This window comes from Brachypodium distachyon, chromosome 4 (assembly GCF_000005505.3).
Source record: "Brachypodium distachyon strain Bd21 chromosome 4, Brachypodium_distachyon_v3.0, whole genome shotgun sequence".
NCBI classification, from domain to species: domain Eukaryota; kingdom Viridiplantae; phylum Streptophyta; class Magnoliopsida; order Poales; family Poaceae; genus Brachypodium; species Brachypodium distachyon.
Window position 1 is genome coordinate 9831002 of NC_016134.3, and position 26848 is coordinate 9857849.

General features: G+C 44.9%; 1 protein-coding gene across 21 annotated transcripts in view; it reads left to right on the plus strand.

Moving 5' to 3' along the window:
* Window positions 1–17709, plus strand: part of LOC100826073 (putative disease resistance protein RGA3) — a 41772-nt gene extending 24063 nt beyond the window's left edge. For 2 of the 21 annotated variants that reach the window (XM_024462814.1, XM_010240695.3), the window contains exons 5-11: window positions 3005–4810; window positions 5279–6248; window positions 6639–7024; window positions 7097–9016; window positions 9094–9201; window positions 16016–16127; window positions 16450–17628. In XM_024462814.1, coding sequence (XP_024318582.1) covers window positions 3005–4776 — 1772 coding nt within the window. In that variant the 3' untranslated portion in view covers window positions 4777–4810; window positions 5279–6248; window positions 6639–7024; ... (2 more) ...; window positions 16016–16127; window positions 16450–17628. Of the gene's footprint in view, window positions 1–244; window positions 364–602; window positions 765–1629; window positions 4811–5278; window positions 6249–6638; window positions 7025–7096; window positions 9017–9093; window positions 9202–9350; window positions 9477–11861; window positions 15025–15596; window positions 16334–16449 lie in introns of those variants that run through there. The other 19 variants (XM_014902623.2, XM_024462810.1, XM_024462819.1 and 16 more) reach the window with 18 other exon arrangements.
* Window positions 17710–26848: the final 9139 nt, after the last annotated feature.

Genomic DNA, 26848 nt, shown 5'->3' on the forward strand with positions numbered 1-26848 from the left:
GGGAACAATACTATTAGTGACCTTGTAGTCTACATATTTTATCCACGTGATGCAAGAGAAGGGTGCTTCAATAAGAATTTCTCTTTAGTTCTTTGTCATTCCCCTGCTCTTGCTTTCCTCTGGCGTTAGTTGGCTCTGGTAATGTCCATGGCAGAGTAATTTGTAACCAGAGATCACGAATTTTGATTCTTTCTTCTCTTCAGTTAATCCTTGTATGCATGCTTAGTAAGTTTTGTGTCGGCAGCTTGTGTTCGTTCCTGTCGGCACGCTGATTGAAGTAATCATATGGAGTGTGGTGGAGGCAGGATCGGAGGCAGATCGTGCTAGCACGCACAGCACGCTAATCGCTTCACCGTAATCCAGGTGTGTTTTCTCAATGTTCAGCATCTCTAGTGCAGTGGTAACTATTCTTTCATTTTCCTGTTTTGTTTTGATTCTCTATCGCTTCTTGCTGTATGATTGGTCCAGTTTCTTTGTATTTGGGCATAGCAAATGGTTTAGGTATAACATCGGGTTGGAGGGTTAGATAAGCTTCAACTTTTGCACCAGTAGTTTGTTTGCCAAGTGACATGCGAGCATTGAATTGTTTGAGACATTTTCAGCCAGATTTTGAACCCGTACGGTTTCACTCCCAGAGCTGGCAGAGCTGGATTCCGAAATTTCTACCTGCAGCAGAGGGTACCTCGCGGATTGCATGCTGTACGGAATGCTGCAATTCCAAGTCGCAGGCGTGGGGTGGGCTACCCAACAGTTTTGCTTGTAAGGTAAGAAATGTAATTTTAATTTAGGTCATGAATCTTTGCTTCCACGCAGTGACTGAAATATGTAATCACAACCGGATAGCTAGCATGCTAGACACTGATTCCATTGGTGACCGAGAAAATTTATCAGACAAGGAAGAGTTATGGCTACACCATTCATCATAGATAAAACTACAACTCTGCAGAACATTTTCTGAGGTTAGGAAGAAAATTTGTCATTGATGTAACTGATGGAATGATACATGATGTAGTATTATATTTAGGATGCTATGCAGCTTCTGATTTTTACATACACGATGTATTTCCCTTCTCTGCAGTGGAGCAGACAAATAAACGTTGTTATCATACATAACCGAAATAGATGGTAATTTTTACGTAGACAAATGTGTTACCCACATTTTGTGGAAACTTATACCTATTTCATATATGGTTCGCTTTTTTCTTCAAAATGGAAGCTATATTACCCAGAACAATTAGTGTTTGTTTGCTTCCAATATTTTCCAAACTGGTGTGAGAAATCAATTACCTTATCTGATCGAACAATACTGCAATAGATTAAAATTATAACTTAGTGAAAACTACTTGAGATTATGTATGTATGAGATACCATGTAACTCTCATGGTAATAAATCTCATTTCGCAAACAGGCATTAAATAGGCAACCTGCTATCTCAGGTGTTGAGCTTCAACACCTCACCAGGATGGACCTACCAGCATAGATGCAAAGTAAATTATTGGGGCAACATATATGGATGTTTTTTTTTGACTGAAAGCATATATGGATGTCATTAACCATATAAAACATAAATTTCATATACATTGCGTAGTTTTTAAACCATCTTAACATATATTATACATTCATTGGCAGCCAGCAAGTTTGCAGTTTTCTGGAGCAAGACCCACGCTTACTGCTTCGGCGGATCTCCCTCCTCAAGTTGATCTGATGGCATCTGTATTAGATCCTTTGGTTGGATCATGCATCACAAAGTTGCAAGAAATCATTGCAGAGAAGGCAGTGCTAATTCTTGGTGTAAAAGAAGAACTAAAAAAACTGCAGGGGACAATGAAACAAATACGATGCTTTCTTGATGACGCTGAGCAAAGGAGGATAGAAGAGTCAGCAGTTAACAATTGGCTTAGTGATCTAAGAGATGCTATGTATGATGCTGATGACATTGTTGACTCAGCTAGATTTGAAGGAAGCAAGTTACTGAAAGACCACCCATCATCATCATCATCAAGAAACTCAACTGCATGTTGCGGCATTTCGTTTTTATCTTGCTTTCCTGTTATTCAGAAGCGTCATGAAATTGCTGTTAAGATCAGAGACCTGAACGACAGAGTAGAGCAGCTATCAAAGCATGGAAACAGTTTTCTACATCCTGGTGTTGGACCTACTGGCCAAGGTTCAACATCCAAAGGGAGAGAAAATTCCAATCTTGTACAACCCAAACTTGTGGGAAAGGAGATTATGCATTCTAGCAAGAAATTGGTGGATTTAGTCCTTGCAGGGAAGGAACAGAAGGATTATAGGCTCGCTATTGTTGGAACTGGAGGAGTTGGTAAGACAACACTAGCTCAGAAAATATACAATGACCAAAAAATTAAACCAGTCTTTGAGAAACAAGCATGGGTTTGTGTTTCTCAAGAGTGTAATGAAGTTAATCTTCTGAAGGAGATTCTCCGCAATATTGGAGTATATCAAGATCAAGGTGAAACCATAGCTGAACTCCAGAGAAAGATTGCAAAAACAATCGAAGGCAAGAGTTTCTTTCTTGTTCTTGATGATGTGTGGAAGTCTAGTGTGATTGATCTAATAGAGGCTCCAATATATGTCGCAGCTTCATCAGTTATTTTGGTAACCACACGAGATGATAGAATTGCAATGGATATCCATGCAGCGCATACCCATCGAGTTAACCTTATGTCAGAAGAGGTGGGGTGGGAGCTACTTTGGAAGAGCATGAGCATAATTGAAGAGAAAGAAGTGCAGAATCTGAGAAACATGGGCATTGAGATTATTAAAAAATGTGGTTACCTCCCCCTAGCAATCAAGGTCATAGCTCGTGTTTTGACAAGCAAAGATCAAACAGAGAACGAGTGGAAAAAGATTTTGAGCAAAATCAGTGCTTGGTCTGAGAGCAAACTTCACGATGATATAGGAGGAGCTTTATATCTGAGCTATAATGAGTTACCACATCATCTGAAGCAATGTTTCCTTTATTGTGCATTGTATCCTGAAGATTCTACCATCGAACGTGATGATCTTGTCAGGTTATGGGTTGCTGAAGGCTTCATAGAGGAGCAAGAAGGTCAACTACTAGAAGAAACAGGAGAGGAGTACTACTATGAGCTAATCTATAGGAATCTCCTCCAACCAGATGGTTCAACTTTTGACCATACTAGCTGCAAAATGCATGACCTCTTAAGGCAGCTTGCTTGCTACTTATCAAGAGATGAATGTTTTAGTGGAGATCCTGAATCATTAGAGGCTCAAAGCATGACTAAACTACGGCGCATTTCAGCTGTCACCAAGAAGGATATGTTAGTGTTTCCTACCATGGACAAGGAAAATCTTAAACTGAGGACTTTACTTGGAAAGTTCTATGGGGTCTCTCAAGGAGTTGATCATTCACTTTTCAAGAAGCTTTTGCTTCTTCGTGTTTTGGATCTGACTGGTTCGTCCATTCAAACAATTCCAGATTGCATTGCAAATTTAATCCATCTACGGTTGCTTAACCTCGATGGTACAGAAATATCCTGTCTTCCAGAGTCCATCGGCTCTCTGATAAACCTTCAGATATTAAACTTGCAAAGGTGTGATGCTCTACACAGCCTTCCTTCGACAATCACCCGGTTGTGCAACTTAAGGCGCCTTGGCCTGGAAGATACACCAATAAATCAGGTTCCAGAAGGGATAGGTAGATTGACATTCCTCAATGATTTAGAAGGATTTCCTATTGGTGCAGGGAGTGCTAGTGGTAAGACACAAGATGGATGGAAGTTGGAAGAGTTGGGGCATCTGTTGCAGCTAAGGAGACTTGATATGATCAAATTGGAAAGAGCAACGACTTGTACAGATTCATTGCTAATAGACAAAAAATATCTCACAATTTTGAATCTATGTTGCACGAAACATCCGGTTGAATCTTATTCAGAAGATGATGTTGGCAATATTGAGAAGATCTTTGAGCAGCTTATCCCTCCACACAACCTGGAAGATCTATCTATTGCCGATTTATTTGGTCGAAGGTTTCCCACCTGGCTTGGTACCACCCATTTGGTCTCAGTGAAATACTTGAAGCTCATAGACTGGAATTCCTGTGTGCATCTTCCCCCACTCTGGCAACTACCAAACCTAAAATACCTGAGAATTGACGGAGCAGCAGCAGTTACCAAGATTGGGCCCGAATTCGTGGGCTGCTGCAGGGAGGGAAATCCCAGATCCACGGTGGCAGTTGCTTTCCCCAAACTTGAAACGTTGATCATCCGGGATATGCCCAACTGGGAGGAGTGGTCCTTTGTTGAAGAAGGAGATGCAGCGGCAGCATCTATGGAAGGGGAAGAGGACGGATCTGCTGAGATTCGAAAAGGGGAAGCCCCGTCTCCAAGGTTGCAGGTGCTTCCATGCTTGAAGACGTTGGAACTTTTGGACTGCCCCAAGCTGAGAGCTCTCCCACGACAGCTTGGACAGGAGGCCACCTGCTTGGAACTGCTCGCATTGAGAGGAGCAAGCAGCTTGAAGGTGGTGGAGGACCTCCCGTTCCTCTCTGAGGCGCTTTGGATCGTGGATTGCAAGGGTCTGGAGAGGGTCTCAAACCTCAATAAATTGAAAGAGCTGCGTCTGAGTCGTTGCCCAGAGTTGACGTGTGTTGAGGGGTTGGGAAGTTTGCAGCAGCTGTGGTTGGACGATGGTATGCAGGACATCTCTTCAAAGTGGGTGCCGGGGCTTCAAGAGCAGCACTTGAAGCTTCACGGTGATGACCTGGATATCTACACATGGCCTAGAGGTTGAGATAATAACTGCTTAGATGGCACGCTGGTACAAGGTATGGATACTGAACACTGGTTGGCATTTAGTTTTGTGTAGTACTATTAAGTATCTGCTCAAATATTCATGCCCCCAGAGTAGAAAGTCACTGCCGTACTGGATGCATTTCAGATTGTGTACTGTTATGTGTGAATTATGCCTGTTTTCTTTACCGTTCATTTCCTTAAAAGTGTGTGTTAATCCTCTCACTAAATAAGGTTTATATAGTGTAACCAACCTATTATCTTTGTATATGCTCCTGCACTCACTCCAGTTTTTATTCTAATAAAAACTACTAATATTGTGTTGTGATGAACTTGTTAGAAATAATTTTCTTCAGTTTTCATGCCGTCCGTCTCAGACCGTAACAGAACTGCAACATTAACACTCTACTGCAGTTTTCCAAACTTCTATATGTTTGTAATTACGTTTGAGAAAACATTTGTAATCATGCTTATGCCTGTAATTGTTTAATTTGCTTGTGAAGGCACATTTTAATCAGCTGTTTGGTCACGGTGTTTACCAAACCATGGCCTGTTTGTTCAGTAGACAGAGAGCTGTACTCGTATTGTTTTTTGCGGAAGACACAGTTGGGCAATGTGCATGCCTGTGGAGCAATTTTACAGTTGCTGATATATGTGGCAGGAAGGAATTACCATATCCTGTTCCTGGGCTGTAGTCAGTCTTCTCGGTGAGTCCGAGCTGAATTCGAGGTGGAGACTGCTAGCCGGCTCAATGAGTAGATGATGCGAAGGTTTCTGAAGAGGGCGTTTGAGGACATGATGTGGTTTTATTTTAGCTGCTATATATTTCACGAGAGGGTGTCCTGTTTTCTGAGGACAGATTTGCACCTAGTCCTTGCATCTGTGATAATTGCTCTGGAAATTAAATCACCGCAGGCCAGTTGGTTTTGAGCAGAAGAATTTGGTTTTCTGAATTTCGTTGCAGAAATCTGTCGCGTGGATGCTTCTGAAGAATTTAATCATGGATGCGTACGTAGCAACTAGAGAATCAACTGAGGAATAAGAAGCCCATGCGGCCCATCCCGGCTGTGTCATACAAAGCCCAGGAAGGAAAGCCCAAACATCGTTCTAGCTTCTTCTTCCCCGTTCCCGTTGCCACTCCATCCATCCTTCTATCTCTGCGGCGCCGCCGCCAATGGAACGGAAACTTCCGTGCGTCCTCCTCCGTCCGCTCCCCGTCTCGATTCCGAGTAATCCCAAGAAGTCGACGATAGGGTTGCATCGAGGGGGCCGATAGGTACTAAGGAGTATATATATCGGATTGATTATCTGCAGGAGGACTGACTATATCAAAGCTTAGTTGTTGTACCGAGACGGCGGAAGTACCCACTGAAGCATGTTTTAATTTGAGCATTGCCGATAAAATTATGCAGTAGCCAATCCAATCGGCCGAGCAACTCCTTCATACTGTTTCCGTAAAGATTGGATGGAACGGTAAGAATTATCTTGTGTTTAATGGTGAGCAAGCAGTGGGAGGAGCTGAATGATGAAGGGTAGAATTAGATCCCTGGCACAGCTTATGATTGCTGTTACTGCTGTCGACTAATTTCCTTGTTCTGATGTGCTTTGATTTCTTCCTTTGTTCCTTGTGCTTTTAGTCGTTACAGGGTTAGGTGAATAATTTGCATACATTCGGTAGCATGTTGCTTGCTGTCACCGACCTAGGGTTAATTTGGTGTTGACTGCTTATCAGATGCGCGAATTGCATGAACAATGCTGAATTAGACAGGGGGTTGATGGAAGGGTCGTCTTATTTTTTTGCTGCATTTCTCGACATGTTTGTATGAACTGATTCCTAGTGTAAATTCTATGACTCCACTGCAGGGGATTAAATTGGTGGCTTGTTGCCATCAGGTACGGTACGTGCGATTAAATCCACCGTGTAACAATTTGCAGCACTGAGTCCTCTCAAAACTGCAATCTGCACAAGGGACAAGGGGATGACCACATCGCCCGTTAGCAGCCAATGCATATGCGGACGAACCTCAACTGTGAACAATCAAGACTGTATCGGATTTAGTCATTATTTTATATATGCAGGGAAGCTCAAAGGCGTTGATTCACTGAACATATATTGGCTTATCAGTTATCAAGTATATATTTCCCCACATTCAGGTATATATTCTTCTCTACTGCAGTGGCTACTTTTGGCTTTCAAAGACTTGACTAGTTATAAAATCTGCAACTCTGCACCTCGCAGTGATGTAAAGGTATCCTGTACTCCCTCCGTTCCTAAATACCTGTCGCTGTTTTAGAACAAACTTGCACTAAAACAGCGACAGGTATTTAGGAACGGAGGGAGTATTTATGTAGTTAGTATCATTATCTGGAGCCTGGTGTAGTTCCGGTCAAAAGGAAAACGGGGGCACAATTATGGAGGGAGGATGAAAGAGGCAGTCGTCATTGGTCACATAGCCGGATGGAAACTTTATTACCCTCGGGCCTTGGCTTCTGCATCCAGGATGCTGTCGATAGAACCGAATTCATTCCATCTGAGTTGAATTTTGTAGCTGGATGAAAACTTTATTACCCTCCCGAGGTGATCATGGCGAAGCCGTGTTCTTCAGTCCATTCAGTGTGGCTTGGATGGGCACGAGGCGGGGGCTTGTTGCGACAATTTCTAAAAGTAATTTTCATTAGTACCTTGAACAAAATTTTGGCAGGCCTGGAATTTTGAGAGAAAATAATTTTTTTGAGACCACTGTAGGATGATGCATTGATGCTTAGGCGGCCTAGTTGCAGCTAAGAGAGAACAAGGGGCCAAGACAAGAGCCGGCCTTTGCCTCCTGTCAATTTATCATTCCCTTCCCATCAATCCTCAAATCTTGCTTCTTGCTGCACCATACGCATCAATACTTTCTTGGAGGCTTCATATTTCCTTGTCTGTTTCGTGGAGAGAACTATTGACTCTAATATGGAGGGGATTTAAAACTTTTCTTTTTCTTGGCCTCGTTAACTCTAATGTGCTGTATTTGTCTGCATGTAACCTCTGCTCTTCATGCTGTAATCTGCAATGAAAATTCAGGTGGGGATTCAAAAAAAAAAACATAATTTCTTATCCCAAGTTCCGCGCCCCCACACTGGAACTTGGTATGCTGCTGTACACGCAGTGGGATAAGTCTCACAGGTTGCCTTTCATCTTATCATGTGTCCCAATGCAAGACTTGTTAACTTTCTTTCTTGCTCGATCCGACGACCTGTCTCACAGCCCTTCACCTAATTATGTTAGTTACTCTCCGATTAATTCAGTTTGGTAGTTCTGTTCTTGTAGGAACTATTGACTGCAGAATCACAAGTCCTTTTTTAATGGAATTATCTGCAGAACATCATCGGCACATATTTGCTAGGACATCTGAGGAGGTGATTGAATGGAATGTATTCCGGACCAAAATTCTGAAAGAGACATCCGATTGACGAGAATATCTTTAAATTCATTTTGCTAAGACCAGAATAAATATGATAGGTTCCCTATCCTAAACATCTACTTGGAATGAATCATGCAATGGATCTCGACCATGTAGAAATAACTTAACACAGTTCTTCAGCCTGTTTAAGGTTCAGAGGTGCCTCAAACAAGAGCGTTTTCTTTTTCTTTTTTGAGAGGTGGCCGGGGAAAGACTTTCAAGACAAATGGCCCACAGAAAACTGGCCTATGCGATATGACGGGCCCTTTGTGTACAAACTGGATTATCAAACAGGGCAATGTAAAAAAGAGGTATCAAACAGGGTCTTCGGTTTTTAACTTCTATATATCTCTTTACGTACCAACGGAATATCATAATCAGATGCACAGGAGACACTACTGGACTGAATTTCCCAGGAGAGGCTACTACGTAATGACAATATTGACTAGTTCTAAAGTGTGCAGCTTGTGTAAATTACAAGGGGCCAAGGGCCGGCCAGCAGCATTAGTTGCTTCATGCGGCACCATTTGCTTCAATACTTTCCTAGAGGCTTCATATTTTTTTGTTCTCTGTTTCAGGGAGAGAACGATGCTGGATTCTGCTAAGAATTAATACAACTTTATTCGCTTTCAAAACCTCTTTTTTTCTCCATCTCGTTAACTCTAGTGTGCTGCTGGCAGCTTCGGAAGCACCGCGATAGGATTGTTTTTCGTGGCCTTTGGCTCCAGTCTAGGAAGAGCTATATTTGTCTGCACGTAACCTCTGCTCTTCATACTGTAGTCTGTAACGAAAATTCAGGTCGGGGGTTCAAAAACACACACAAAAAAAATCTTGTCCCATGTTTTGTGGCCCCAAGCTGATTCTTGAAGTTGTAGATGCAGTGGGACAAGCTGGTACTCTATGTGGACCAAGGTTTCCACTGAAACCTCACCAGACTTCTACATAATCCTTTCGTCGTCTCACTCATTCTATCGTCAGGAGATGTAAGTGTCTTTTGTCGACTTCCATTCAGTTTAATTTTTGTATACTGTGTTTCTAGTATCATATTTATCATAAGAATTTTTCTTCTCATGTTGTTTATAGATATGGAACCATCCTTCTGATAGATCCATGTTTATTTCCCCCTTACCAGTTCATTGCAAAGAAAGTATTGTGATTATTTCCTGATATCCGTTAGTAATGATCGAGTTGATCATCAGAGGCTGACTACTGCCCACTGGATGATTTGACGGCCTTGTTTGGAGAGATGTCTTTCAAGGTAGGCCCTGTTTGTCAACAGGAGTTCTGAAAGCTTTCCAGTTGTTAGGTTTAGGTGTTAATCATGAAAGTAAATCCATCGAGCATCATAAGAGATTATAGTTCGTAATGCCCTTCTTAATAAAAGTTAAGTTGGTGATTCGTACCGGCAACATAAGCACTCTTTCTTGTATTGCGTCAAATGTATAACATCGTGGATCACTCAAGTGCTAACAATACACTGATCATTATGTCTAACCATACTAAATATAGCCCGGTGTTCATAAGTGCATAAAGTGTGAGGAGCCTCTTACACCCAACCCTAGCGCCCCGCGAGCCGCTCCTGCGACTCACGGGGCGACCCCCCACCGCCACCCCAACCTCCCTTCTCCCCCGCGTTCTCTCCCCTTGCCGCTACCACCGGCGGCCGCTGGCCGGCCCGCGGCGGTGGCAGGGCCTTCTAGCCGCCCCACCATCTCCTCCTCTCCGCCCGTCCTCTTCCCTCGCTCTCCCTCAGGCTCGCGTGATGGCTCGATTCGGGCGGCAGGGGCACGACCCGAGGCGGCGCGATTCCGGTGACGGTGGATCCACCCGTTGCTGTGCAGGTGCGTGGTCTTGCACGCGGCGGCGCAAGCACGCGGTGGCTCACAGTTTCGCGGTAGCACGGTTCCGGCGACGGCGGCCTGATTCGCGGCGACGCAGGTGCTCGACGGCTCGCGTGCGGCAGGGTCGTGTGATGGGCTTGCTGCGCCTGGCGCTGATTGGTGGCTGTTGCTTGTGCAGGCAGCGGCGGGTCGTGTTGTGGCCGGAAGGCACGTGCTTGGGCGCTGTGGCGGTTCTGGACGGCGAGCGCCCCTGCTGTTGGTGATGCACTGTTGGTTGAACAGTGCGCCCGGTGTGTGGCAGGGCGCTGCCCCGTCAGGCCGGACGGCATATGCCGCTGCTGCGATGTTGCTTGTTGCCGGCAGTCCGCGCCTGCGAGGGTGTGGTTGGAGGTTGCGGGTGGTTCGGGAGATGGCTCAGGTGGCGTGCTTGGTGTGTGTTGGCCGGCTTTGCGGGCCGCACGTGGTTGGCCAGTGCTCGAAGAGAGGCGGGCGTTGGTGTGTGGCCTGATGTGGTCACCGGTGCCGCGTCGCAGGTTTGTCGCAGGTTGTGCGACGTGCGCCTTTGCGCCCATCCGGCAGTACCTCAGGGCTGGCAGCGGGTGCTTCGCTGGGCTCTAGCTCGGGGTGTTGTCGTGTGCACAGGCCGTTTGGGCCATGTGCCAACGCCTTCCGGGGTTGGTATTGTGGCTAGTGCATGCGCCAAGTTGCGCGGCGTGTGGTGGCCTCTGAAGGCGGGACGGTGGGTCATCCAGTTTCTTGCACTAGTGTGGTTGTCGGCATTGTTTAGACTTTGCCGCTGTTCCTTTGCGTTACCTTGGTTACATCTGTTTTGCTCATGGCGCTCCGGGTGAAAACCTTGCCTGACCTTTGTCGGTGCCGACGTCGGCGACGTTCTCGGGCGTCGTTCCCTCCTTGGTGGCGTCGTCGAGGAGCCCTGGCTAACCTCCATGCCCTGTGGTCCAATCCTTAGGGTGAAAACCCAGATTTGGCTTGCCGGATCAGACGAGGGTGACGTTGGTGACGTCGCTCCCTTGTTGGAGGCGTTGTTCTTGGAGGATAACCCTTGGCTGGAGTGTGTTCCGCTGGCACACGCGTTGGCTTTAGCGAGCAAGCTTTGGGCACACCGACATCGTGCAAGTGCGCCACCTTGGATGACAAGGATAGTGGTTAGCGGAGGATCCCGTGCTGCTGCATCTTGGTCGCATGGGGAAATGCACTCGACGAGTATCGACCGACGAAACTGGGCGTTTGTTGTGACCAACAGTGAAGTGGTGAGATATGGTGGCGCAATGTTCGGGACGAGCGCGGTGATCGGCGGCCGAAGGCTTCTACAGTGGACGAGATGCCTCACGGGCTTGTCTTCGAGTTCTGCGAGGCCGACGGGCCGCGGCGCCTTCTTCACTATCCTGTACTTTGTGTATTTGGTTGTTTGGTTGCGTTGGTTGTAATGCTAATCTAGCGGTCGTTGGTCGTGTTCTTGTTTTGAGTGCTCGGTTGTGTCGGCCTGTTCTTGTGCTTGTAAATACATTTTTTTTATCAATGCATCGAGACGCAAGCTTTGCTTTTTCTCGAAAAAAGAGTGCATAAAGTGTATTTTGTTTTGATCAACTTAGCAATTTTACACTAATATTGTCCTCTGTTCTCAATTTATCGTATATTCGGTGGTTTGAGAGTACATACTCGAGTAGTTTACCCCTTTTTAGTAGCTCCTGTACAAATACAGAGTCGAACATGCAGTTTTATATCTTGCCAATCCATCGGAAGAACATAATTTAACGTTGCAAACTTTGTACACCTTTCAGATCATGTTCTTGATCTTCGTTAATTGACAGGACACAAGGGAGTTGCCTAGTATTTAAAGGTACATGTGATGGCAACCATATTATTTCCTTTTATTGGGTCATGTATAAAAAAGATTCAAGAACTTGCTACCGACGAGGCGGTACTAATACTGGGAGTCAAACAAGAGCTTACAGAACTGCAACGAAGAATGAAGCAAATACAATGTTTTGTTAGTGATGCTGAGCAGAGAAGCATACAAGAGTCTGCAGTTAGCAATTGGCTCGGTGAGCTTAGAGATGCCATGTATGATGCTGACAATATTATTGATCTGGCAAGGTTTAAAGGAAGCAAGCTACTAGTAGACAATCCTTCATCCTCAAGAAAATCAACTCTATGCAGTGGCTTCTCACCCTTGTCTTGCTTTCATAATATCCAGATTCGTCATGAGATTGCCGTCCAAATTAGAAGCCTCAACAAAAGAATAGAGAAGATTTCCAAGGATAACATTTTTTTAACACTTCATAACACAGCACCAAATGGAGAAATCTCTGTTCCAAATTGGAGAAAAAGATCACACCTTGTTGAACCCAACCTTGTGGGAAAGGAGATCAGATATTCTAGTAAGAAATTGGTTGAGTTGGTGCTTGCACATAACAAAAATAAGGATTATAAGTTGGCTATTGTTGGGACTGGAGGAGTTGGTAAGACAACACTAGCCCAGAAAATATACAATGATCAAAAAATAAAAGGAAACTTCAAGAAACATGCCTGGATTTGTGTTTCTCAAAATTACAATGAAGCTAATATTCTGAAGGAGATTCTCCGAAATTTCGGAGTGCATGAAGAGCAAGGTGAAACCATACCAGAGCTTCAGAGCAAAATTGCAGAAACAATTGAGGGCAATAGTTTCTTTCTTGTTCTAGATGATATGTGGCAGTCCAATGTATGGACCAATCTACTAAGAACTTCATTACACAAAGCAACTGCAGGAGTAATTTTGGCGACAACACGAGATGATACATTTGCAATGAAAATAGGTGCTCAACATACCCATCGAGTTGATCTCATGTCCATAGAGGTGGGGTGGGAGCTCCTTTGGAAGAGCATGGGTATTGACCAAGAGGAAGAAGTGCAGAATCTAAGAAACACAGGGATTGAGATCATTCATAAATGTGGTTACCTTCCTCTTGCAATAAAGGTCCTTGCTAGTGTTTTGGCAAGCAAAGATCAAACAGAGAATGAATGGAAAAAGATTCTGAGCAAAAGTTTTACTTTATCCCAGAGCAAACTTCCCGATGAAATAGAAAGGTCTTTGTATGTAAGCTACAATGAATTACCACATCATCTGAAGCAGTGTTTTCTTTATTGTGCTCTGTTCCCTGAAGATGCTACCATCGTGCGTGATGATATTGTCAGGTTATGGGTCGCTGAAGGCTTTGTAGAGGAGCAACAAGGCCAACTGAGTGAAGAAACAGCAGAAGAGTACTACTACGAACTAATCCACCGGAATCTCCTCCAACCAGATGGTTCAACTTTTGACCATACTAACTGCAAAATGCATGACCTCTTAAGGCAGCTTGCTTGTTATTTATCGAGAGAAGAATGTTTTGTTGGTGATACTGAATTAATAGGCGGTCAAAGCATGTCTAAATTGCGACGCCTTTCAATAGTCACGAACAAGGATATGTTAGTGCTCCCTATAGTGGACAGGGGAAATCACAAAATGAGAACTTTGAGAATTCCTTATGCGGTCTCCCAAGGAGTTGGTAATTCAAATTTCAAGAAACTTTTACATCTTCGTGTTTTGGATCTTGCTGGTTCATCCATACAAACCATCCCAGATTGCATTGCAAAGTTAAATCTTCTACGACTTCTTGATCTCAATGGTACAAATATATCTTGTCTTCCAGAGTCAATTGGCTATCTCATGAACCTTCAGATACTGAACTTGCAAATGTGCAAAGGTTTGCACAACCTTCCTCTGGCGATCACTAAATTAATTAATTTAAGGCGCCTTGGTATGGATTATACAGACATAAATCAGGTTCCAAAAGGTATTGGTAAATTAGTGTCCCTCAACGATTTGGAAGGATTTCCTATTGGTGGTGAAACTGTTAGTCGTGAGACGCAAGACGGATGGAATTTGGAAGAGTTGAGGCATCTCTCAAATCTAAGGCGTCTTGACCTAATCAAACTGGAAAGAGCAACAACTTGCAGTACAGATTCATTACTAATAGACAAAAAATATCTCAAAGTTTTGAATCTACAGTGCACGAAACATCTAATTGAATCTTATTCAGAAGAAGATGTTGGACACATTGAGAAGATCTTTGAGCAGCTTATCCCTCCACACAACCTGGAAGATCTACTTATCGTTGATTTCTTTGGTAGAAAGTTCCCCACCTGGCTTGGTTCCACCCATTTGGTCTCAGTGAAATACTTGAAGCTCATAGACTGCAATTCCTGTGTGCATCTTCCCCCACTCTGGCAACTACCAAACCTAAAATACCTGAGAATTGAAGGAGCAGCAGCAGTTACCAAGATTGGGCCCGAATTCGTGGGCTGCAGGGGAGATAATCCCAAATCCACGGTGGCAGTTGCTTTCCCCAGGCTGGAATCGTTGGTCATCAGGGATATGCCCAACTGGGAGGAGTGGTCCTTTGTTGAAGAAGGAAATGCAGCGGCAGCATCTATGGAAGGGGAGGAGGATGGATCTGCTGAGATTCGAAAAGGGGAAGCCCCGTCTCCAAGGGTGCAGGTGCTGCCACGCTTGAAGAGGTTGGAACTTGGAGGCTGCCCCAAGCTGAGAGCTCTCCCACGACAGCTTGGACAGGAGGCCACCTGCTTGGAACTGCTCGGATTGAGAGGAGCAAGCAGCTTGAAGGTGGTGGAGGACCTCCCGTTCCTCTCGGAGGTGCTTTTAATCTCACGATGTGATGACTTAGAGAGGGTCTCGAACCTTCCTCGCGTGGGGAGGCTACGTGTAGAACATTGTCCAAAGCTAAGGTGTGTTGAGGGGCTGGGAAGCTTGCGGCAGCTGTGGTTGGATGAGGATATGCAAGAGATGTCTGAGCTCTGGGTGTCTGGGCTCCAACGGCAGTGCCAAAAGCTTCACGATGAAGACCTGGATGTGTACGACCGGGCTTGATTAGCAGCGTTGCTGTATGGATTCTGAAGACTGAGGTATGCCCAATTGCACCCATATAATACATATTTGGGTTTCTATTCGTTATCTAGTTCGATTCATGTTAGTGCTTTGCTCTGCCACACTCTATAGTATGTCTCAAGTACTAGTTCATGTTAGGGTCTAAAGAATCTGTAAGCAATATTTAGTAGTCCTACTTTTATGTTTGTAAGCGATTTTTAGTTTTTTTTTCTCTCTCTCAGTTACCTGATCGTAGTATTGCACTCTTTTGGGTTGAGAGTTGCTGCCACGCCCAGCTCTACTACATGGCAGGGGGCTGTGCTTTTATACATTTCCGAACAGAGCTCTTTGTTAGATAATCTGATTGCATACAAAATTATATATAAGTGCCCTGGTTAATTGTTTACTAGGTCTGATTTCTTTGTCGCTCTTCCGACGGTAGTGATCATGTGTTAATCTTCATGGAGAGTTACTGTCTGATAAATGCATGCGTCTTTGTTGTCTTGAGCATGTATATCTCACCTAGCATCTCTTCTACCCGCGTTAGTATCTTCATATATGTGATCATGGTCCACTGTTTCTTATTCAGTGCTTGTTTACCTTTTTGTAGGCTGTTTAGTCTGAAGAGGTCTTGATCTTCCATCGCAATAGGCGCAGCATGTGATGTACCTTCTTTGGGAGAAAATCATAAAAAAAATAGTAAAAGGAAAAAAATTCCAAAAAAAATGATGAAAACACAAAAAGCAAAAAAAGAGAGAAAAACAAAAATCCAAAAGTTCCTTCATTTGGCTTGTAATGGTTAGCTACATTTGGGCAAACACGTCTATACTTTTATGTGAATTTTGTTTTAGTAGAGTAGGTAACTCCGCCTATGTGAGGACAAATGTAATACTTATTTCGTGGGCATAGCCGGTTCCAAGCCCGGGAGAAGGAGAAGGACCAACCATGTTGCAGCATCTTTATACCAACAAATACAGTACTTGTGTTGCATAGCTGGTTTGAAGCTCATCACATGATTCTTGTATGCAGTTTTTCCCATGTATAGAGATGTACTAGTAATGTACTAGTGTCAGCGTGGAAGACCATCAAGAAGCTCATCACAAAGATTTTTGATATGCTGTTATTGTGGAAGACCATGGAGGTCAGTTTGTTGATATAAACAAACTTTGTTCATTCATCAGGCGGTTTCTTTGTTCGTATCATGCGGATTTGATCTTCATGACACTTGATGTTTTCCTGACTAGTCTGAACTGAGTTCAAATTGGGTGTGCAAATTAAACAAGTGTAGCATGTTTGACAAATTTTTAGCTGCATCTTAGCCGGTCTGTATATTAGTGTTATTTGTGATGGGGCGCGTGCTATTTCGTGAAGGGTTTAATTTTGTGAAGATAGTTCTTGCATCCATAGCATGCCATGTTCTAGAGGTACAGACACTTGATGCTTTTAGTTATCCCTTCTTCCAGGTTCGCTTTTCATCACGTTGTCAAGACCCCAATTTGCACAGCATCTCATCTTGAGTAAGAGCAAGTCCAGCAGCTCCCCGAAACCCTCCCCGACAGAAAAATAGGGGAGAAACCAGAAAAATAGGAAAATCTCTGCTGGGGATGCCGCAAGATGGTCTGGCTCCACTCTAGCCTCAGACGCGAGAAACCCTGCTCTCCTGCGCCTGCTCCTGCTGGTTGTAGGTTCGTCCTTTGCTTCCTGCTGTCTGGGGTTAGCTAAATAAATTCGATAGGATCGATATCATCATTTCCTGGAACAAAGGTTAATTTGGCCGTGGCTGCTTATCAAATGCGGAAGTTACTCGAACAATGCTGCACGGCTGACGGAGGAGGTTGATGGAACGATTAGCATAAGATCAATAAATTGGAGGAGCAATGCTTGGACCACGACATTTCTCTAGCAATGGACGCTGGAAGCAAAAGGAATGTACCGCAGCAGGTATGCTCTCACGGTGTTTGTGAATATGTCAGGCTGGGAAAAAGAACATGTGTTCGGTACAGCAGAGACCACAAGAGTTGTGTTTACTTCTGCTGCATTTCTCAACATCATTTTACAAGGTGATGGGTAGTGTTAATCTAAGACTACTCCACTGCAGTGGGCTGGTGGCTTGTCGCCGTTGACCTGATTTCCTCTCGCACCAAGTTCTTCCGTTCTGTGGTGCCGCTGGCCATGGCTAAGCCCTGTTCTTCAGCCCATTGAGAGTTGATACTGATTTCCTCTCGCACCAAATTATTCCGATTTGTATGCAGTATGCACACACATGCATGCTCATTCCGAACTCAACTTACAAATGTGATGGGTTGTTAGATAAGCCTAACTGCCCAAGGCATTCATTACACAAAATCTGCTCAATGGTGTTGCAGATTTAGAGGAGTTAGCTACCAGTAATTCTCTCTTTTAGTAATGAGATGATTCAGAAGCTATCGAGGTTATAGATCAGATATGTATTAGACTGAAGGTCAACTATCCAACATATCTCCATCGTGAATCACCATGAAAAGAAGTGGTCATGGGGATTTTATTGCTCGAGATGCAGGTGTTCAGTTTGTCACTTTGTTGAGCATATGGATATTTCACATACTAGCCTTTTCCCAAAAAGATATATATCTCATCTAGTGCTTCATAGGGCTGATTCTTTATTTGCATATGGTCTGCTTATATCTTTACAAATATCTTTACATTTTTCCTGGATAATACTATCTGTTAGTTGTTTATGTGTCCGTTCCCCTGTTATCAATCTAATTGCCTTAGGCTTTTATTATTATTACTTTTACCTGTCGACACAGATTCTTAATTATCAGCCATTTGTTCGTATCAGACACATGCTGCACAAAGTGATTCAGTATGGCTCTGTCGGTTACACATATCAGACAGTAAGCTGCACAATTCGAAGCGGCAGCTCAAATTCCAGTCCTCTGTGAAACAGGATCCTTTTACTTTTTCTTTGTTTGAGTGTTGTCATAAAGACTACATGTATCTAAATTTTATTTAGGCATAGATACATCCATATTTGAGCAAATTTAAGTCAATTAATATGGGACGAAGGGGGGAGATAAATTTGATGGGTTTGGTAACATGTGCTTGACATATGGGGGAGTTGCAAAGCAATGAGCAATGCTGCACCAGGGATGGAAGGGCTGGTTAATCAATAATTAATTGGAGGAGCAATGGACGATGCCCGTGTCTGGGGCGGCCGCCGCCGATGAGTAGCGAGTTGTCCGGCCGGCGCGGCTAGGACGCCCGCGGCGAGGAAGGAGGCCGCCGTCGTGTCCCGACCCTGTACCCCCCTCAGACTCCGGCTGGGACAGTGGCGAGCGTTTGTTTGGGGCGAGGAGAGTAGGAAGCAGAGAAGTGTGTGCAGTTGGAAGAGACGGAAGCAGAGCAGACAGTTGAGGCGAGAGTCAGTGCCGTCTATGAACTTCCTAGAAACAAGAACGAGCATGAGTAAATTTATTTTTGTTTTCAATTGTTAAACCGGCATAACATAAACATTCTGCAAATCTTAGGAACTCACTAAGCAAAAAGGGCATAACCTTATGAAGCACCCACAACATCTACCTAGTGTTGTCATTTGGTCATCCGTTGTCAATACTCGACTGTAACGACGTATGAACCGATCGCTATGTGCCCATGCCAAGTTGAACGATCGCCCGCGCTCCCTGACCATCGCGACGACGAGGTTCGGGGATGCTTTCCGAGATACACATGCCCGACCGACTTAGATAATCATGTTGGTCGAGTCGATGGCCTCTTGTTGGCTACGCACCAAAGTCAAACGGCCTTCGACTCCGGCCTCCCTCCGGTTGATTTCTAAGGCCGACGGCCAACGTCTATCTCCACGGATTTGAGTAGCTCTGCTATCCAAGCTAAACTTGGCATGCTGCCCCGGCATCCACCAATCCTGCCAACATGGTTAGCGCCGTGTGGTAGCCACAGCATCACGACGTCCCTACTAAGCACACATGCTGCACCACCCACCCCATCAGGCTTGAGCGGGAGCCATGCCACAAAGCGGGCGAACGACACTACAATGAGAGAGAGGCACCGGTCGACCCCCATCTTTGTCCGGAAAAGCAGACAGGGGGGGGGAGTACTTGCAAGGTAAATTAGTACTATTCATTAAATAAAAATGGGAGAAACATTAGTATTAGTGTTCAATTTGCCCCTCCAATGATGAACTTCTTTTTTTTGCCCCCTCTATACTCAAATCCTGGCTCCGTCCCTGAACTTGTCGCCCCATATTGAGAGCCTTAAACCCTCGTGACAGTTCTACATTTCTCATGCATGGATTTATGTTTCTCTCGACTCTCGCCTTACGTGATTCTTCTACGTCATTAATTTATTTATGTGGTCATGCTTCTTCTTTGTGTAAGCAAACACTACCTGATACTACCGATAGAGAAAAATCACCTAACAAATTTAAGGGAAAAGTGATGAGAAACCAAAAAAGGGGAGAAAATTATTTTGGGAAGCTGAAATAAAGGAGTGAAATGTTGTTTGTTTATAATGTTTGGTTACTCTCAAAGAAACCTACATGAACTTGTATATGTATTTATTCTTATTTTCATTTCTCGGGCATGGTATGTTAACTCCTCCCATGTAAGCTTAGAGTTATGTTTTTTTAGAACACAGTACAAACGCAGAAGCTCACAACACGCGCATACACTCATCCCTATGAATAGTGGCGGATCTAGGGGGTGGCCAGGGTGGTCCCTGAACCACCCTAGGATTTTGGGCCCTTCATAATCACATGAACAGCACTCACAAAATAGAAGAAAAATATAATTTTGATGATTAATACTCCCTCTGATCCTAAATTGTTGTCGAAATATTACATGTATCTAGACGCCTTTTAAAAGTAGATACATCCATATTTGGACAAATTCGAGACAAAAATTAGGATCGGAGGGAGTATTACTGTTGGACCACCCTGAATTTCTTGGCTAGGTCCGCCAATGCCTATGAACGCACACACGCACACCCTACCCCTATGAGCACATCCGAAAGACTAAGCCGGCAGTTCTTAAGAGATTGACGAAGTCTCCGCTGACGCCTCGCTATTGACGGGTACGTCACCTACCACTGAAAGAAAAAGTGCCGGTTAAATCATCCTGGAATAATCCAGGTAAATGTGACACCCTAAGTCTAGTACTTGAACCTGGGTGGGCTGGTTCCACCACAAGGAACCAGACCACTTGAGCGGCTCAGTTCACAGCTTAGAGTTATGTTGCATAGCTAGTTACAAGATCAAGTAGACTTAGGGTGTGTTTGGTTCTGCTTTGCTTCCAGGAAAAGCTGCTTTGCTTTTTGTGCTGTGGATAAGCAGGAAGCGTGTTTGGTTGGGACTGCTTTTGCTTTTGTAATGACCTAATCACAGTTTATATGAGAATTGATCGTAAACCAATGATCTTTGAGTTGATTGTGACGACGAAGAAAAATGTTCTTTTTCTAACTATGCTTATGTTTACATGACAAATAAAGACCTTCGTTCTATATTATAAATTTATGACACAAATACATACTACTGGCATCCTGGAATACCATGTTTCTGAAATCTCATACATATATGTAATGATAATGGCATCCTCAAATATCCAGGAAAAATTGAACTAAAAATAAAAAGAAAAGGACAGAGGCCTCAAGGGGGCGGCCTCCTGCTGCATCTTCCCGTGGCCGCCGGTGAGGAACAGAGGCAGGCCGGGGTCGGGCGTGGAAGGGGGCAGCCGGGGACTAGTGGGCGTGGAAGGTGATAAGGGGTGGCCCGATCTTCTCGTTGAGCTCGTTGTGGATGGATGATAACACGCGAGATGCTGACGAATCTCTAGTTGTTTCCTCGTTGCCAATGCAACAATTCTCAACCCTAGTTGATATTCGCAACACCACACGCTTGTGCACGTAGCCACCGACCACGAAGCGGTTCTGCAATCTACCAATTCCCAATGGAACAATAGATAAACACTTGAATCTTCAGTAGCAAAAAACACCAGATCGAAACAAAGTGGTGGAGATAAATTCCTGATCGAATCAAAGAGGAATATAATTTCAGATGAATGCTTGCAGCAGTTCAACAAAAGGTTCTGAATAATCTAAACGTGGTCTCCCTAACCCTAAGCGTACCCCTTGTATATATAGGTGAGGGGCAGCCCAAACACATTACAGACTCAGACTCAGATTCAAACTCAGACTCAAACTTAAACTCAGACTCGACTCATACTGGATTCCGACTCAAACTAGAATTCGACTCAAACTAGAATTTGACTCAAACTAGAATTCGACTCAAATATGGACTCGCAGATCCGGGCGCCCCTTAGACGTGTCGGGCTCGTCGTAGGCTGTCCTAGTGCGCCTCGTACCCGTACTCAACTTGTGGTGCAACCTGTGCATATCATCCTTGTCGTTGGCTGCCCCTTGCACACAAGTCATTCTTCTAACTTGTATCTTTCATCTTCACTTGTGGTGCGTCTGCCTCCCTCGCGCATATCTTGATGTTGGATATCAACACTTGAGGATCCGTGCCCTCATCATCCTCCCCTCCTTCGAAAGGCGTTGTCCTCAACGCTGAAAGGTCTTCTCCAGTGGGTGGCGTCAGATCAGCAACATCGCCACACTCCGTCTTCAAGCCTCGCCAACCTGCCACACCACGTCCTCCCTCTTGGCTAGCTTCTCCTGCCCTCGGTGCCACTTCCGTTGTCGGCGCCACCAACCTGATTGAGACATAAAGCATCCTCCAAATGCAATAAAGCACACCTTGCATATCACCCCGAACAAACAGGACAAATTCCTGTACGCTAAGAGTCCAAATAAGCTGAGTACACCCGTATGTGCAATCTGTTGTAAACCAATGTCTCTTTTTCCTTTTAATCATTTCCTTGTTGTCCACGTGTAGCCAGAAACTTCCCGGAACTCGGAACTCGGAACTCGGAAATTGCCGGAACTCGTAACTTGCCGGGACTTGGAACTTGCCAGGAAGTTGGATCTGAATTGCTTGGCTTCACGTGCACACACAAATCTCTTCTTCTCTTTTTTCTTAGGTTGCTCACCGAGTAAACACTGGAAATCTGATACCAAGATGATAAGGGGTGGCCCAATCTTCTCGTTGAGCTCGTTGTGGATGGATGGTAACACGCGAGACGCTGACGAATCTCTGGCTGTTCCCTCGTTGCCAATGCAACAATTCTCAACCCTAGTTGATATTTGAAACACCACACGCTTGCGCACGTAGCCGCCGACCACGAAGCGGTTCTGCAATCTACCAATTCCCAATGGAATAATAGATAACACTTGAATCTTCAGTACCAAAAAACACCAGATCGAAACAAAGTGGTGAAGATAAATTCCGGATCGAATCAAAGACTAATATAATTTCAGACGAATGCTTGCAGCGGTTCAACGAAAGGTTCTGAATAATCTAAATGTGGTCTCCCTAACCCTAGGCGTACCCTTGTATATATAGGCGAGGGGCAGCCCAAACACATTACAGACTCAGACTCAAACTCAGACTCAGACTCAGACTCAAACTCAGACTTGACTCATACTGGATTCCGACTCAAACTAGAATTCGACTCAAATATGGACTCGCAGATCCGGGCGCCCCTTAGACGTGTCGGGCTCGTCGTAGGCTGTCCTAGTGCACCTCGTCTCGTACTCAACTTGTGGTGGAACCTGTGCATATCATCCTTGTCGTTGGCTGCCCCTTGCACACAAGTCATTTTTCTAATTTGTATCCTTCATCTTCACTTGTGGTGTGCCTGCCTCCCTCGCGCATATCTTGATGTTGGATATAAACACTTGAGGATCCGTGCCCTCATCAGAAGGAGGCGGCCGAAGATGGGGTTGTGGAAGGGGACGGCCGGAGACGGGCGTCGGGGCGGGGCGGGCAGACCAGGGAGTTGGCCAGAGAGGATGCGGAGTCGGGCGTGGAGGCGCGCGGGATGGGGCTGGGTCCTCGGGGCGGGCCGCCGGAGCTCCGGTAGGGGAGCTCTAGGGCTCCTCGGTCTTGCTTGCTTGCTTCGCTCGATGGCTCTTTCTAAAAAAGATTCGGTCGGGGGTTAGAGAAATAGACGAAACGTTTTCACTTATCAGGTGGCAGCGTGGGTAAATAATTCAAAGTTTGCCAAGGAAAAGCAACCAAAAGTATCTCTGAACCTACTTTCATAATTGTACTGCGAAAAGCAATTTGCTTTTGTGCGTTTTGCTTTGAAAAATACCCTTTTGGTTAGTTTTTTTTTTGCCTTTTGGAAGCAAAAGCAGAAAAGCAGGCTACGCCCCCTTAATCAAATTCTCAGCTTATTATTTTTTTTTGAAGGAAAAAACTTTCCATTATGGCAGAACGGCCGAGAAATTACAGTTGTTTACAATCACGGCTTGATCAGCCCAGGGTACCCCATCAGATGAGATGCCCGAAGAACTATTGTTCCTAGCAAACTGGGTGAGGTTATGGGCGATGGAGTTCTTTGACCTGCATGCCCAGGTACAGCAGGACGCGGTGAACTTCTGGAGTGCAGCCCTAATTTCAAAGATGGTAAAACAGATGGCCGACCGGTCCGCAGTGTCTTCATGCATTCTGGAGACGAGGTCGATGCAGATCTCAGCTTATTTAAGCATGATCTCGTCCCGGTATTGTCGTATCTGGTGTTATATTTGCGAGACAAAATTTTTATCAGCTCTTAAGTAACCATATATTGAAGACTATTTATCCTATAAATTTACGCATGTATGGAGATGTCTTTATTGTCAATGTGGAAGAGATCGAGGTTAGTTTTTTTTTTGATTGAGCGAAGTTTGTTTTTTTTTTGAGCGAAAAAAAAAGACCATCACATGTAGTCATCTTTTTTTTGCCTTCACTTCAAACTGGAGTATGTGTATGAATGAATTGAGTTGCAAAGCTTTTTGCATTTTCTCGGTGAAAAAAAGACATTCATTTTTTGAAAATCATCCTACCTATCCATAAAATATAATTTTCTTTCTGTTTCACCTTGAAGTTAACATCGATCGTATCAGAGTTTTCAGGTCATCTCACCTGAATTACCTTTTCCATTTTTGCAGCATTGTTGGCAGTTTACCTGGAAACTGTCGACCACTTCAGAGGAATTATTGACAAAGTGACCTTTTTGTTTGGGGCAGTCAAAGGAAAGTGAAGGCTTAATTTGATGCGTGTGGATATTAATACATTACACTGGTCTGAACAAAACTCACAATCCCTCCCCGTGGAATCTCGAGGCAAATACTAGTAGTATTCACATGATTTTGCTTTTGAACAATATATATTAAAAACCCGACAACAATTCGTAGGAAAAAATACAACTAAATATGTTCATTGGTACCACCGATTCCAACAGCTAGTGAACACCGCAACAGTTTGCTTGGACTAATCGCCGCTGGTTTATATTTTTCAAGTGTTAAGCAGGCCTTGATCTGATGAAAGTGGGAGGCTGGGGACCACCACATGAGCTTGCTCTTTCATATGTTGGATAAACACTCTACTCGTCCTCGCACGCGTGATGGATTCCAGTCCGAGAAGAATTAGTATTCATCACCGTATACGATTAGATAGCTCCTAATATTTGCATCCATAAGTATATGTAATCGTTCCCCGTAAAACTTCAACCCCAGAAAATTCAGAAATAAAGAGAACAGGCTCGACGGGCCTGTAGCAATTTCCAAACAAATCGATTCCTCTCGTGCGTGTGTTGCTTGACGTGCGTGATTAGTAGAGCTAGCTGATCGCTGATCGATTGCTGCTGCTTTGCTAGTGTGTTGCTTGACGTGCGTGATTAGTAGAGCTAGCTGATCGCTGATCGATTGCTGCTGGCTTTGCTAGTGTGTTGCTTGACGTGCGTGATTAGTAGTAGAGCTAGCTGATCGCTGATCGATTGCTGCTGGCTTTGCTCTGTACATGTGCATCTCGCCGGATTCCATCAGATCGTGGGAAAGTACTCAGACGTGTTTCCGACCTCTGCGATCTGAACCAAGATTTGGTACCAGAGCCAGGTTAATCGATCAGAGGCCTCTTCCTAGTATCCGGGAAGGATATCGACGGATACAGAAAGCGTAACGTCGGCAGCGTTCTATCTGAAGCTTGATCGCAAGGAGTACTGTGAGATCGAGATAGGCAACCAGAGGGGGATGAATGATTGCACGGAAGCAAATTAAAACTTTTCCCGAAAATTCAAACCCTAAATTACCTTTCTGTCCGTGATAGTAAAATAGTCGTAACTTTGTATTGGATGAATCAAAAAATACGTATGAGTATGCAAAAGAGAGGTATTGAAATTATCTAACCAATGCAACAAGAATCAGCTCAATCGGACATACTAATCAAAAGATATGATCAAAACAGTAACAGATGACAGAAAGTTACGAGGATTAATCTAAAACCAATTTCGAGAAATAATAAGAAAGATGAAGTAATCGCGATCTTTCCTTGATCTCGTGATAAACCTGCAGCAAAGTATTATGAACTCGTGATGAACCTGCAGCAAAGTGTCAGAGAGATCTAGCACGAAGAATTCATAAAGATCCGAAAAGAACATAGATGACACAGCCAACGAATTTCTTTATTGCAACGATGTCGATCGATTACAAAAAATGCAACCATGCATCCAAGAACTCTCCAAGAAATTGATTTAGATCCAAAGCTTTGAGTTGCCTCACGTCCTTGCTAAAACCCTAGCTAGGACGCCCTCTATTTATAAGGGAAAATTCGCGACCATAAACCGAGTCCGAATCCAACACGAACTCCTCTGTCCCGGTCGGTATTCTGCCCATGGGGCCCGCATACGACCACGGATTGAGATGACTCCAAAACTAAAGTTGTTCGCCTCGACGACGTGCACAACTTTCATGTGGACGCCATCTTGATGACGCCACTGTTTAATCTTTAAACAACTCTCATCCAACCACGGCTGGACCTAAATGTCTTCACGTCGATGCCACTGTGTCGCACCGCTGCACGACGCGTGGGTCGCATCGCTAGGTTCCTGGAAGGATCTCACCCCGGGCGGCAACATGCAGGCTGCCCGGCTAGCTACCAGCCCGGCAGGGCTAGCGGGGCTTCGGGGAATAATCCCGCCTGGGCACTTCCCGGGAAGGCACTTGCCAGGAGGAGACGTTCCCGGGCACAAGTTTCCGCCGCGAGGACGGGGCTGAGTGAACAGAGCAGCGGCGCCACGTGGGCGCGCGGCAGGCTCCCGGTGTGCAGGGTTGCCAGGACGAGGAGTGAGGCGCACGACGCATTTAATGACCCGACAGGAGGGGGGTTATCCGTCTAGTCAGGCAAACAGTGGCTGCTCAGGGCTAGTTTTTAGGCCATAGACCCCTAGTCGCGGGGTTGGCGCTCTTTCATGCATGCCAGCGCACCGAGGAGGAGCTGCCCAAGCTCCTTGCTCGCCACTTGTAATTCATGCACCGTGGCACCTGTGGTATCCCCTTGGCTATAAAAGGAGGACCCCCGCCAGCGGTCAAAGGGTCGACGGACCGACTGGTTCATCCGTTCGCTTTTTGGTGGACTGAGTCACAGTTCACTGCCACTAGTCCAGAATAGCAAGGAGCACTTAGCCAAAAAGAGAGCACCCGGGGACCCTCCCCCGGCAACTTGTAAACACTCGATCTTACGATAATACGAGCTCAGACAAGCAGGACGTAGGATTTTACACCGCAAGGTGGCCCGAACCTGGGTAAAAAGCGTTTTCGTGTTCATTACATCCTTATGCTTTGCATCGACCTCGCCGGCGATCGCCGGAGCGATCTCCGTAGCCCACTGCCGAACCTAAAAGGGGGTGCCCGCGCATCCCCGGTGTCGGAGCCCCGTGCGACGACACACTCCATGCCATCAACTCTTCTTGTGATGTCTTCAAAACT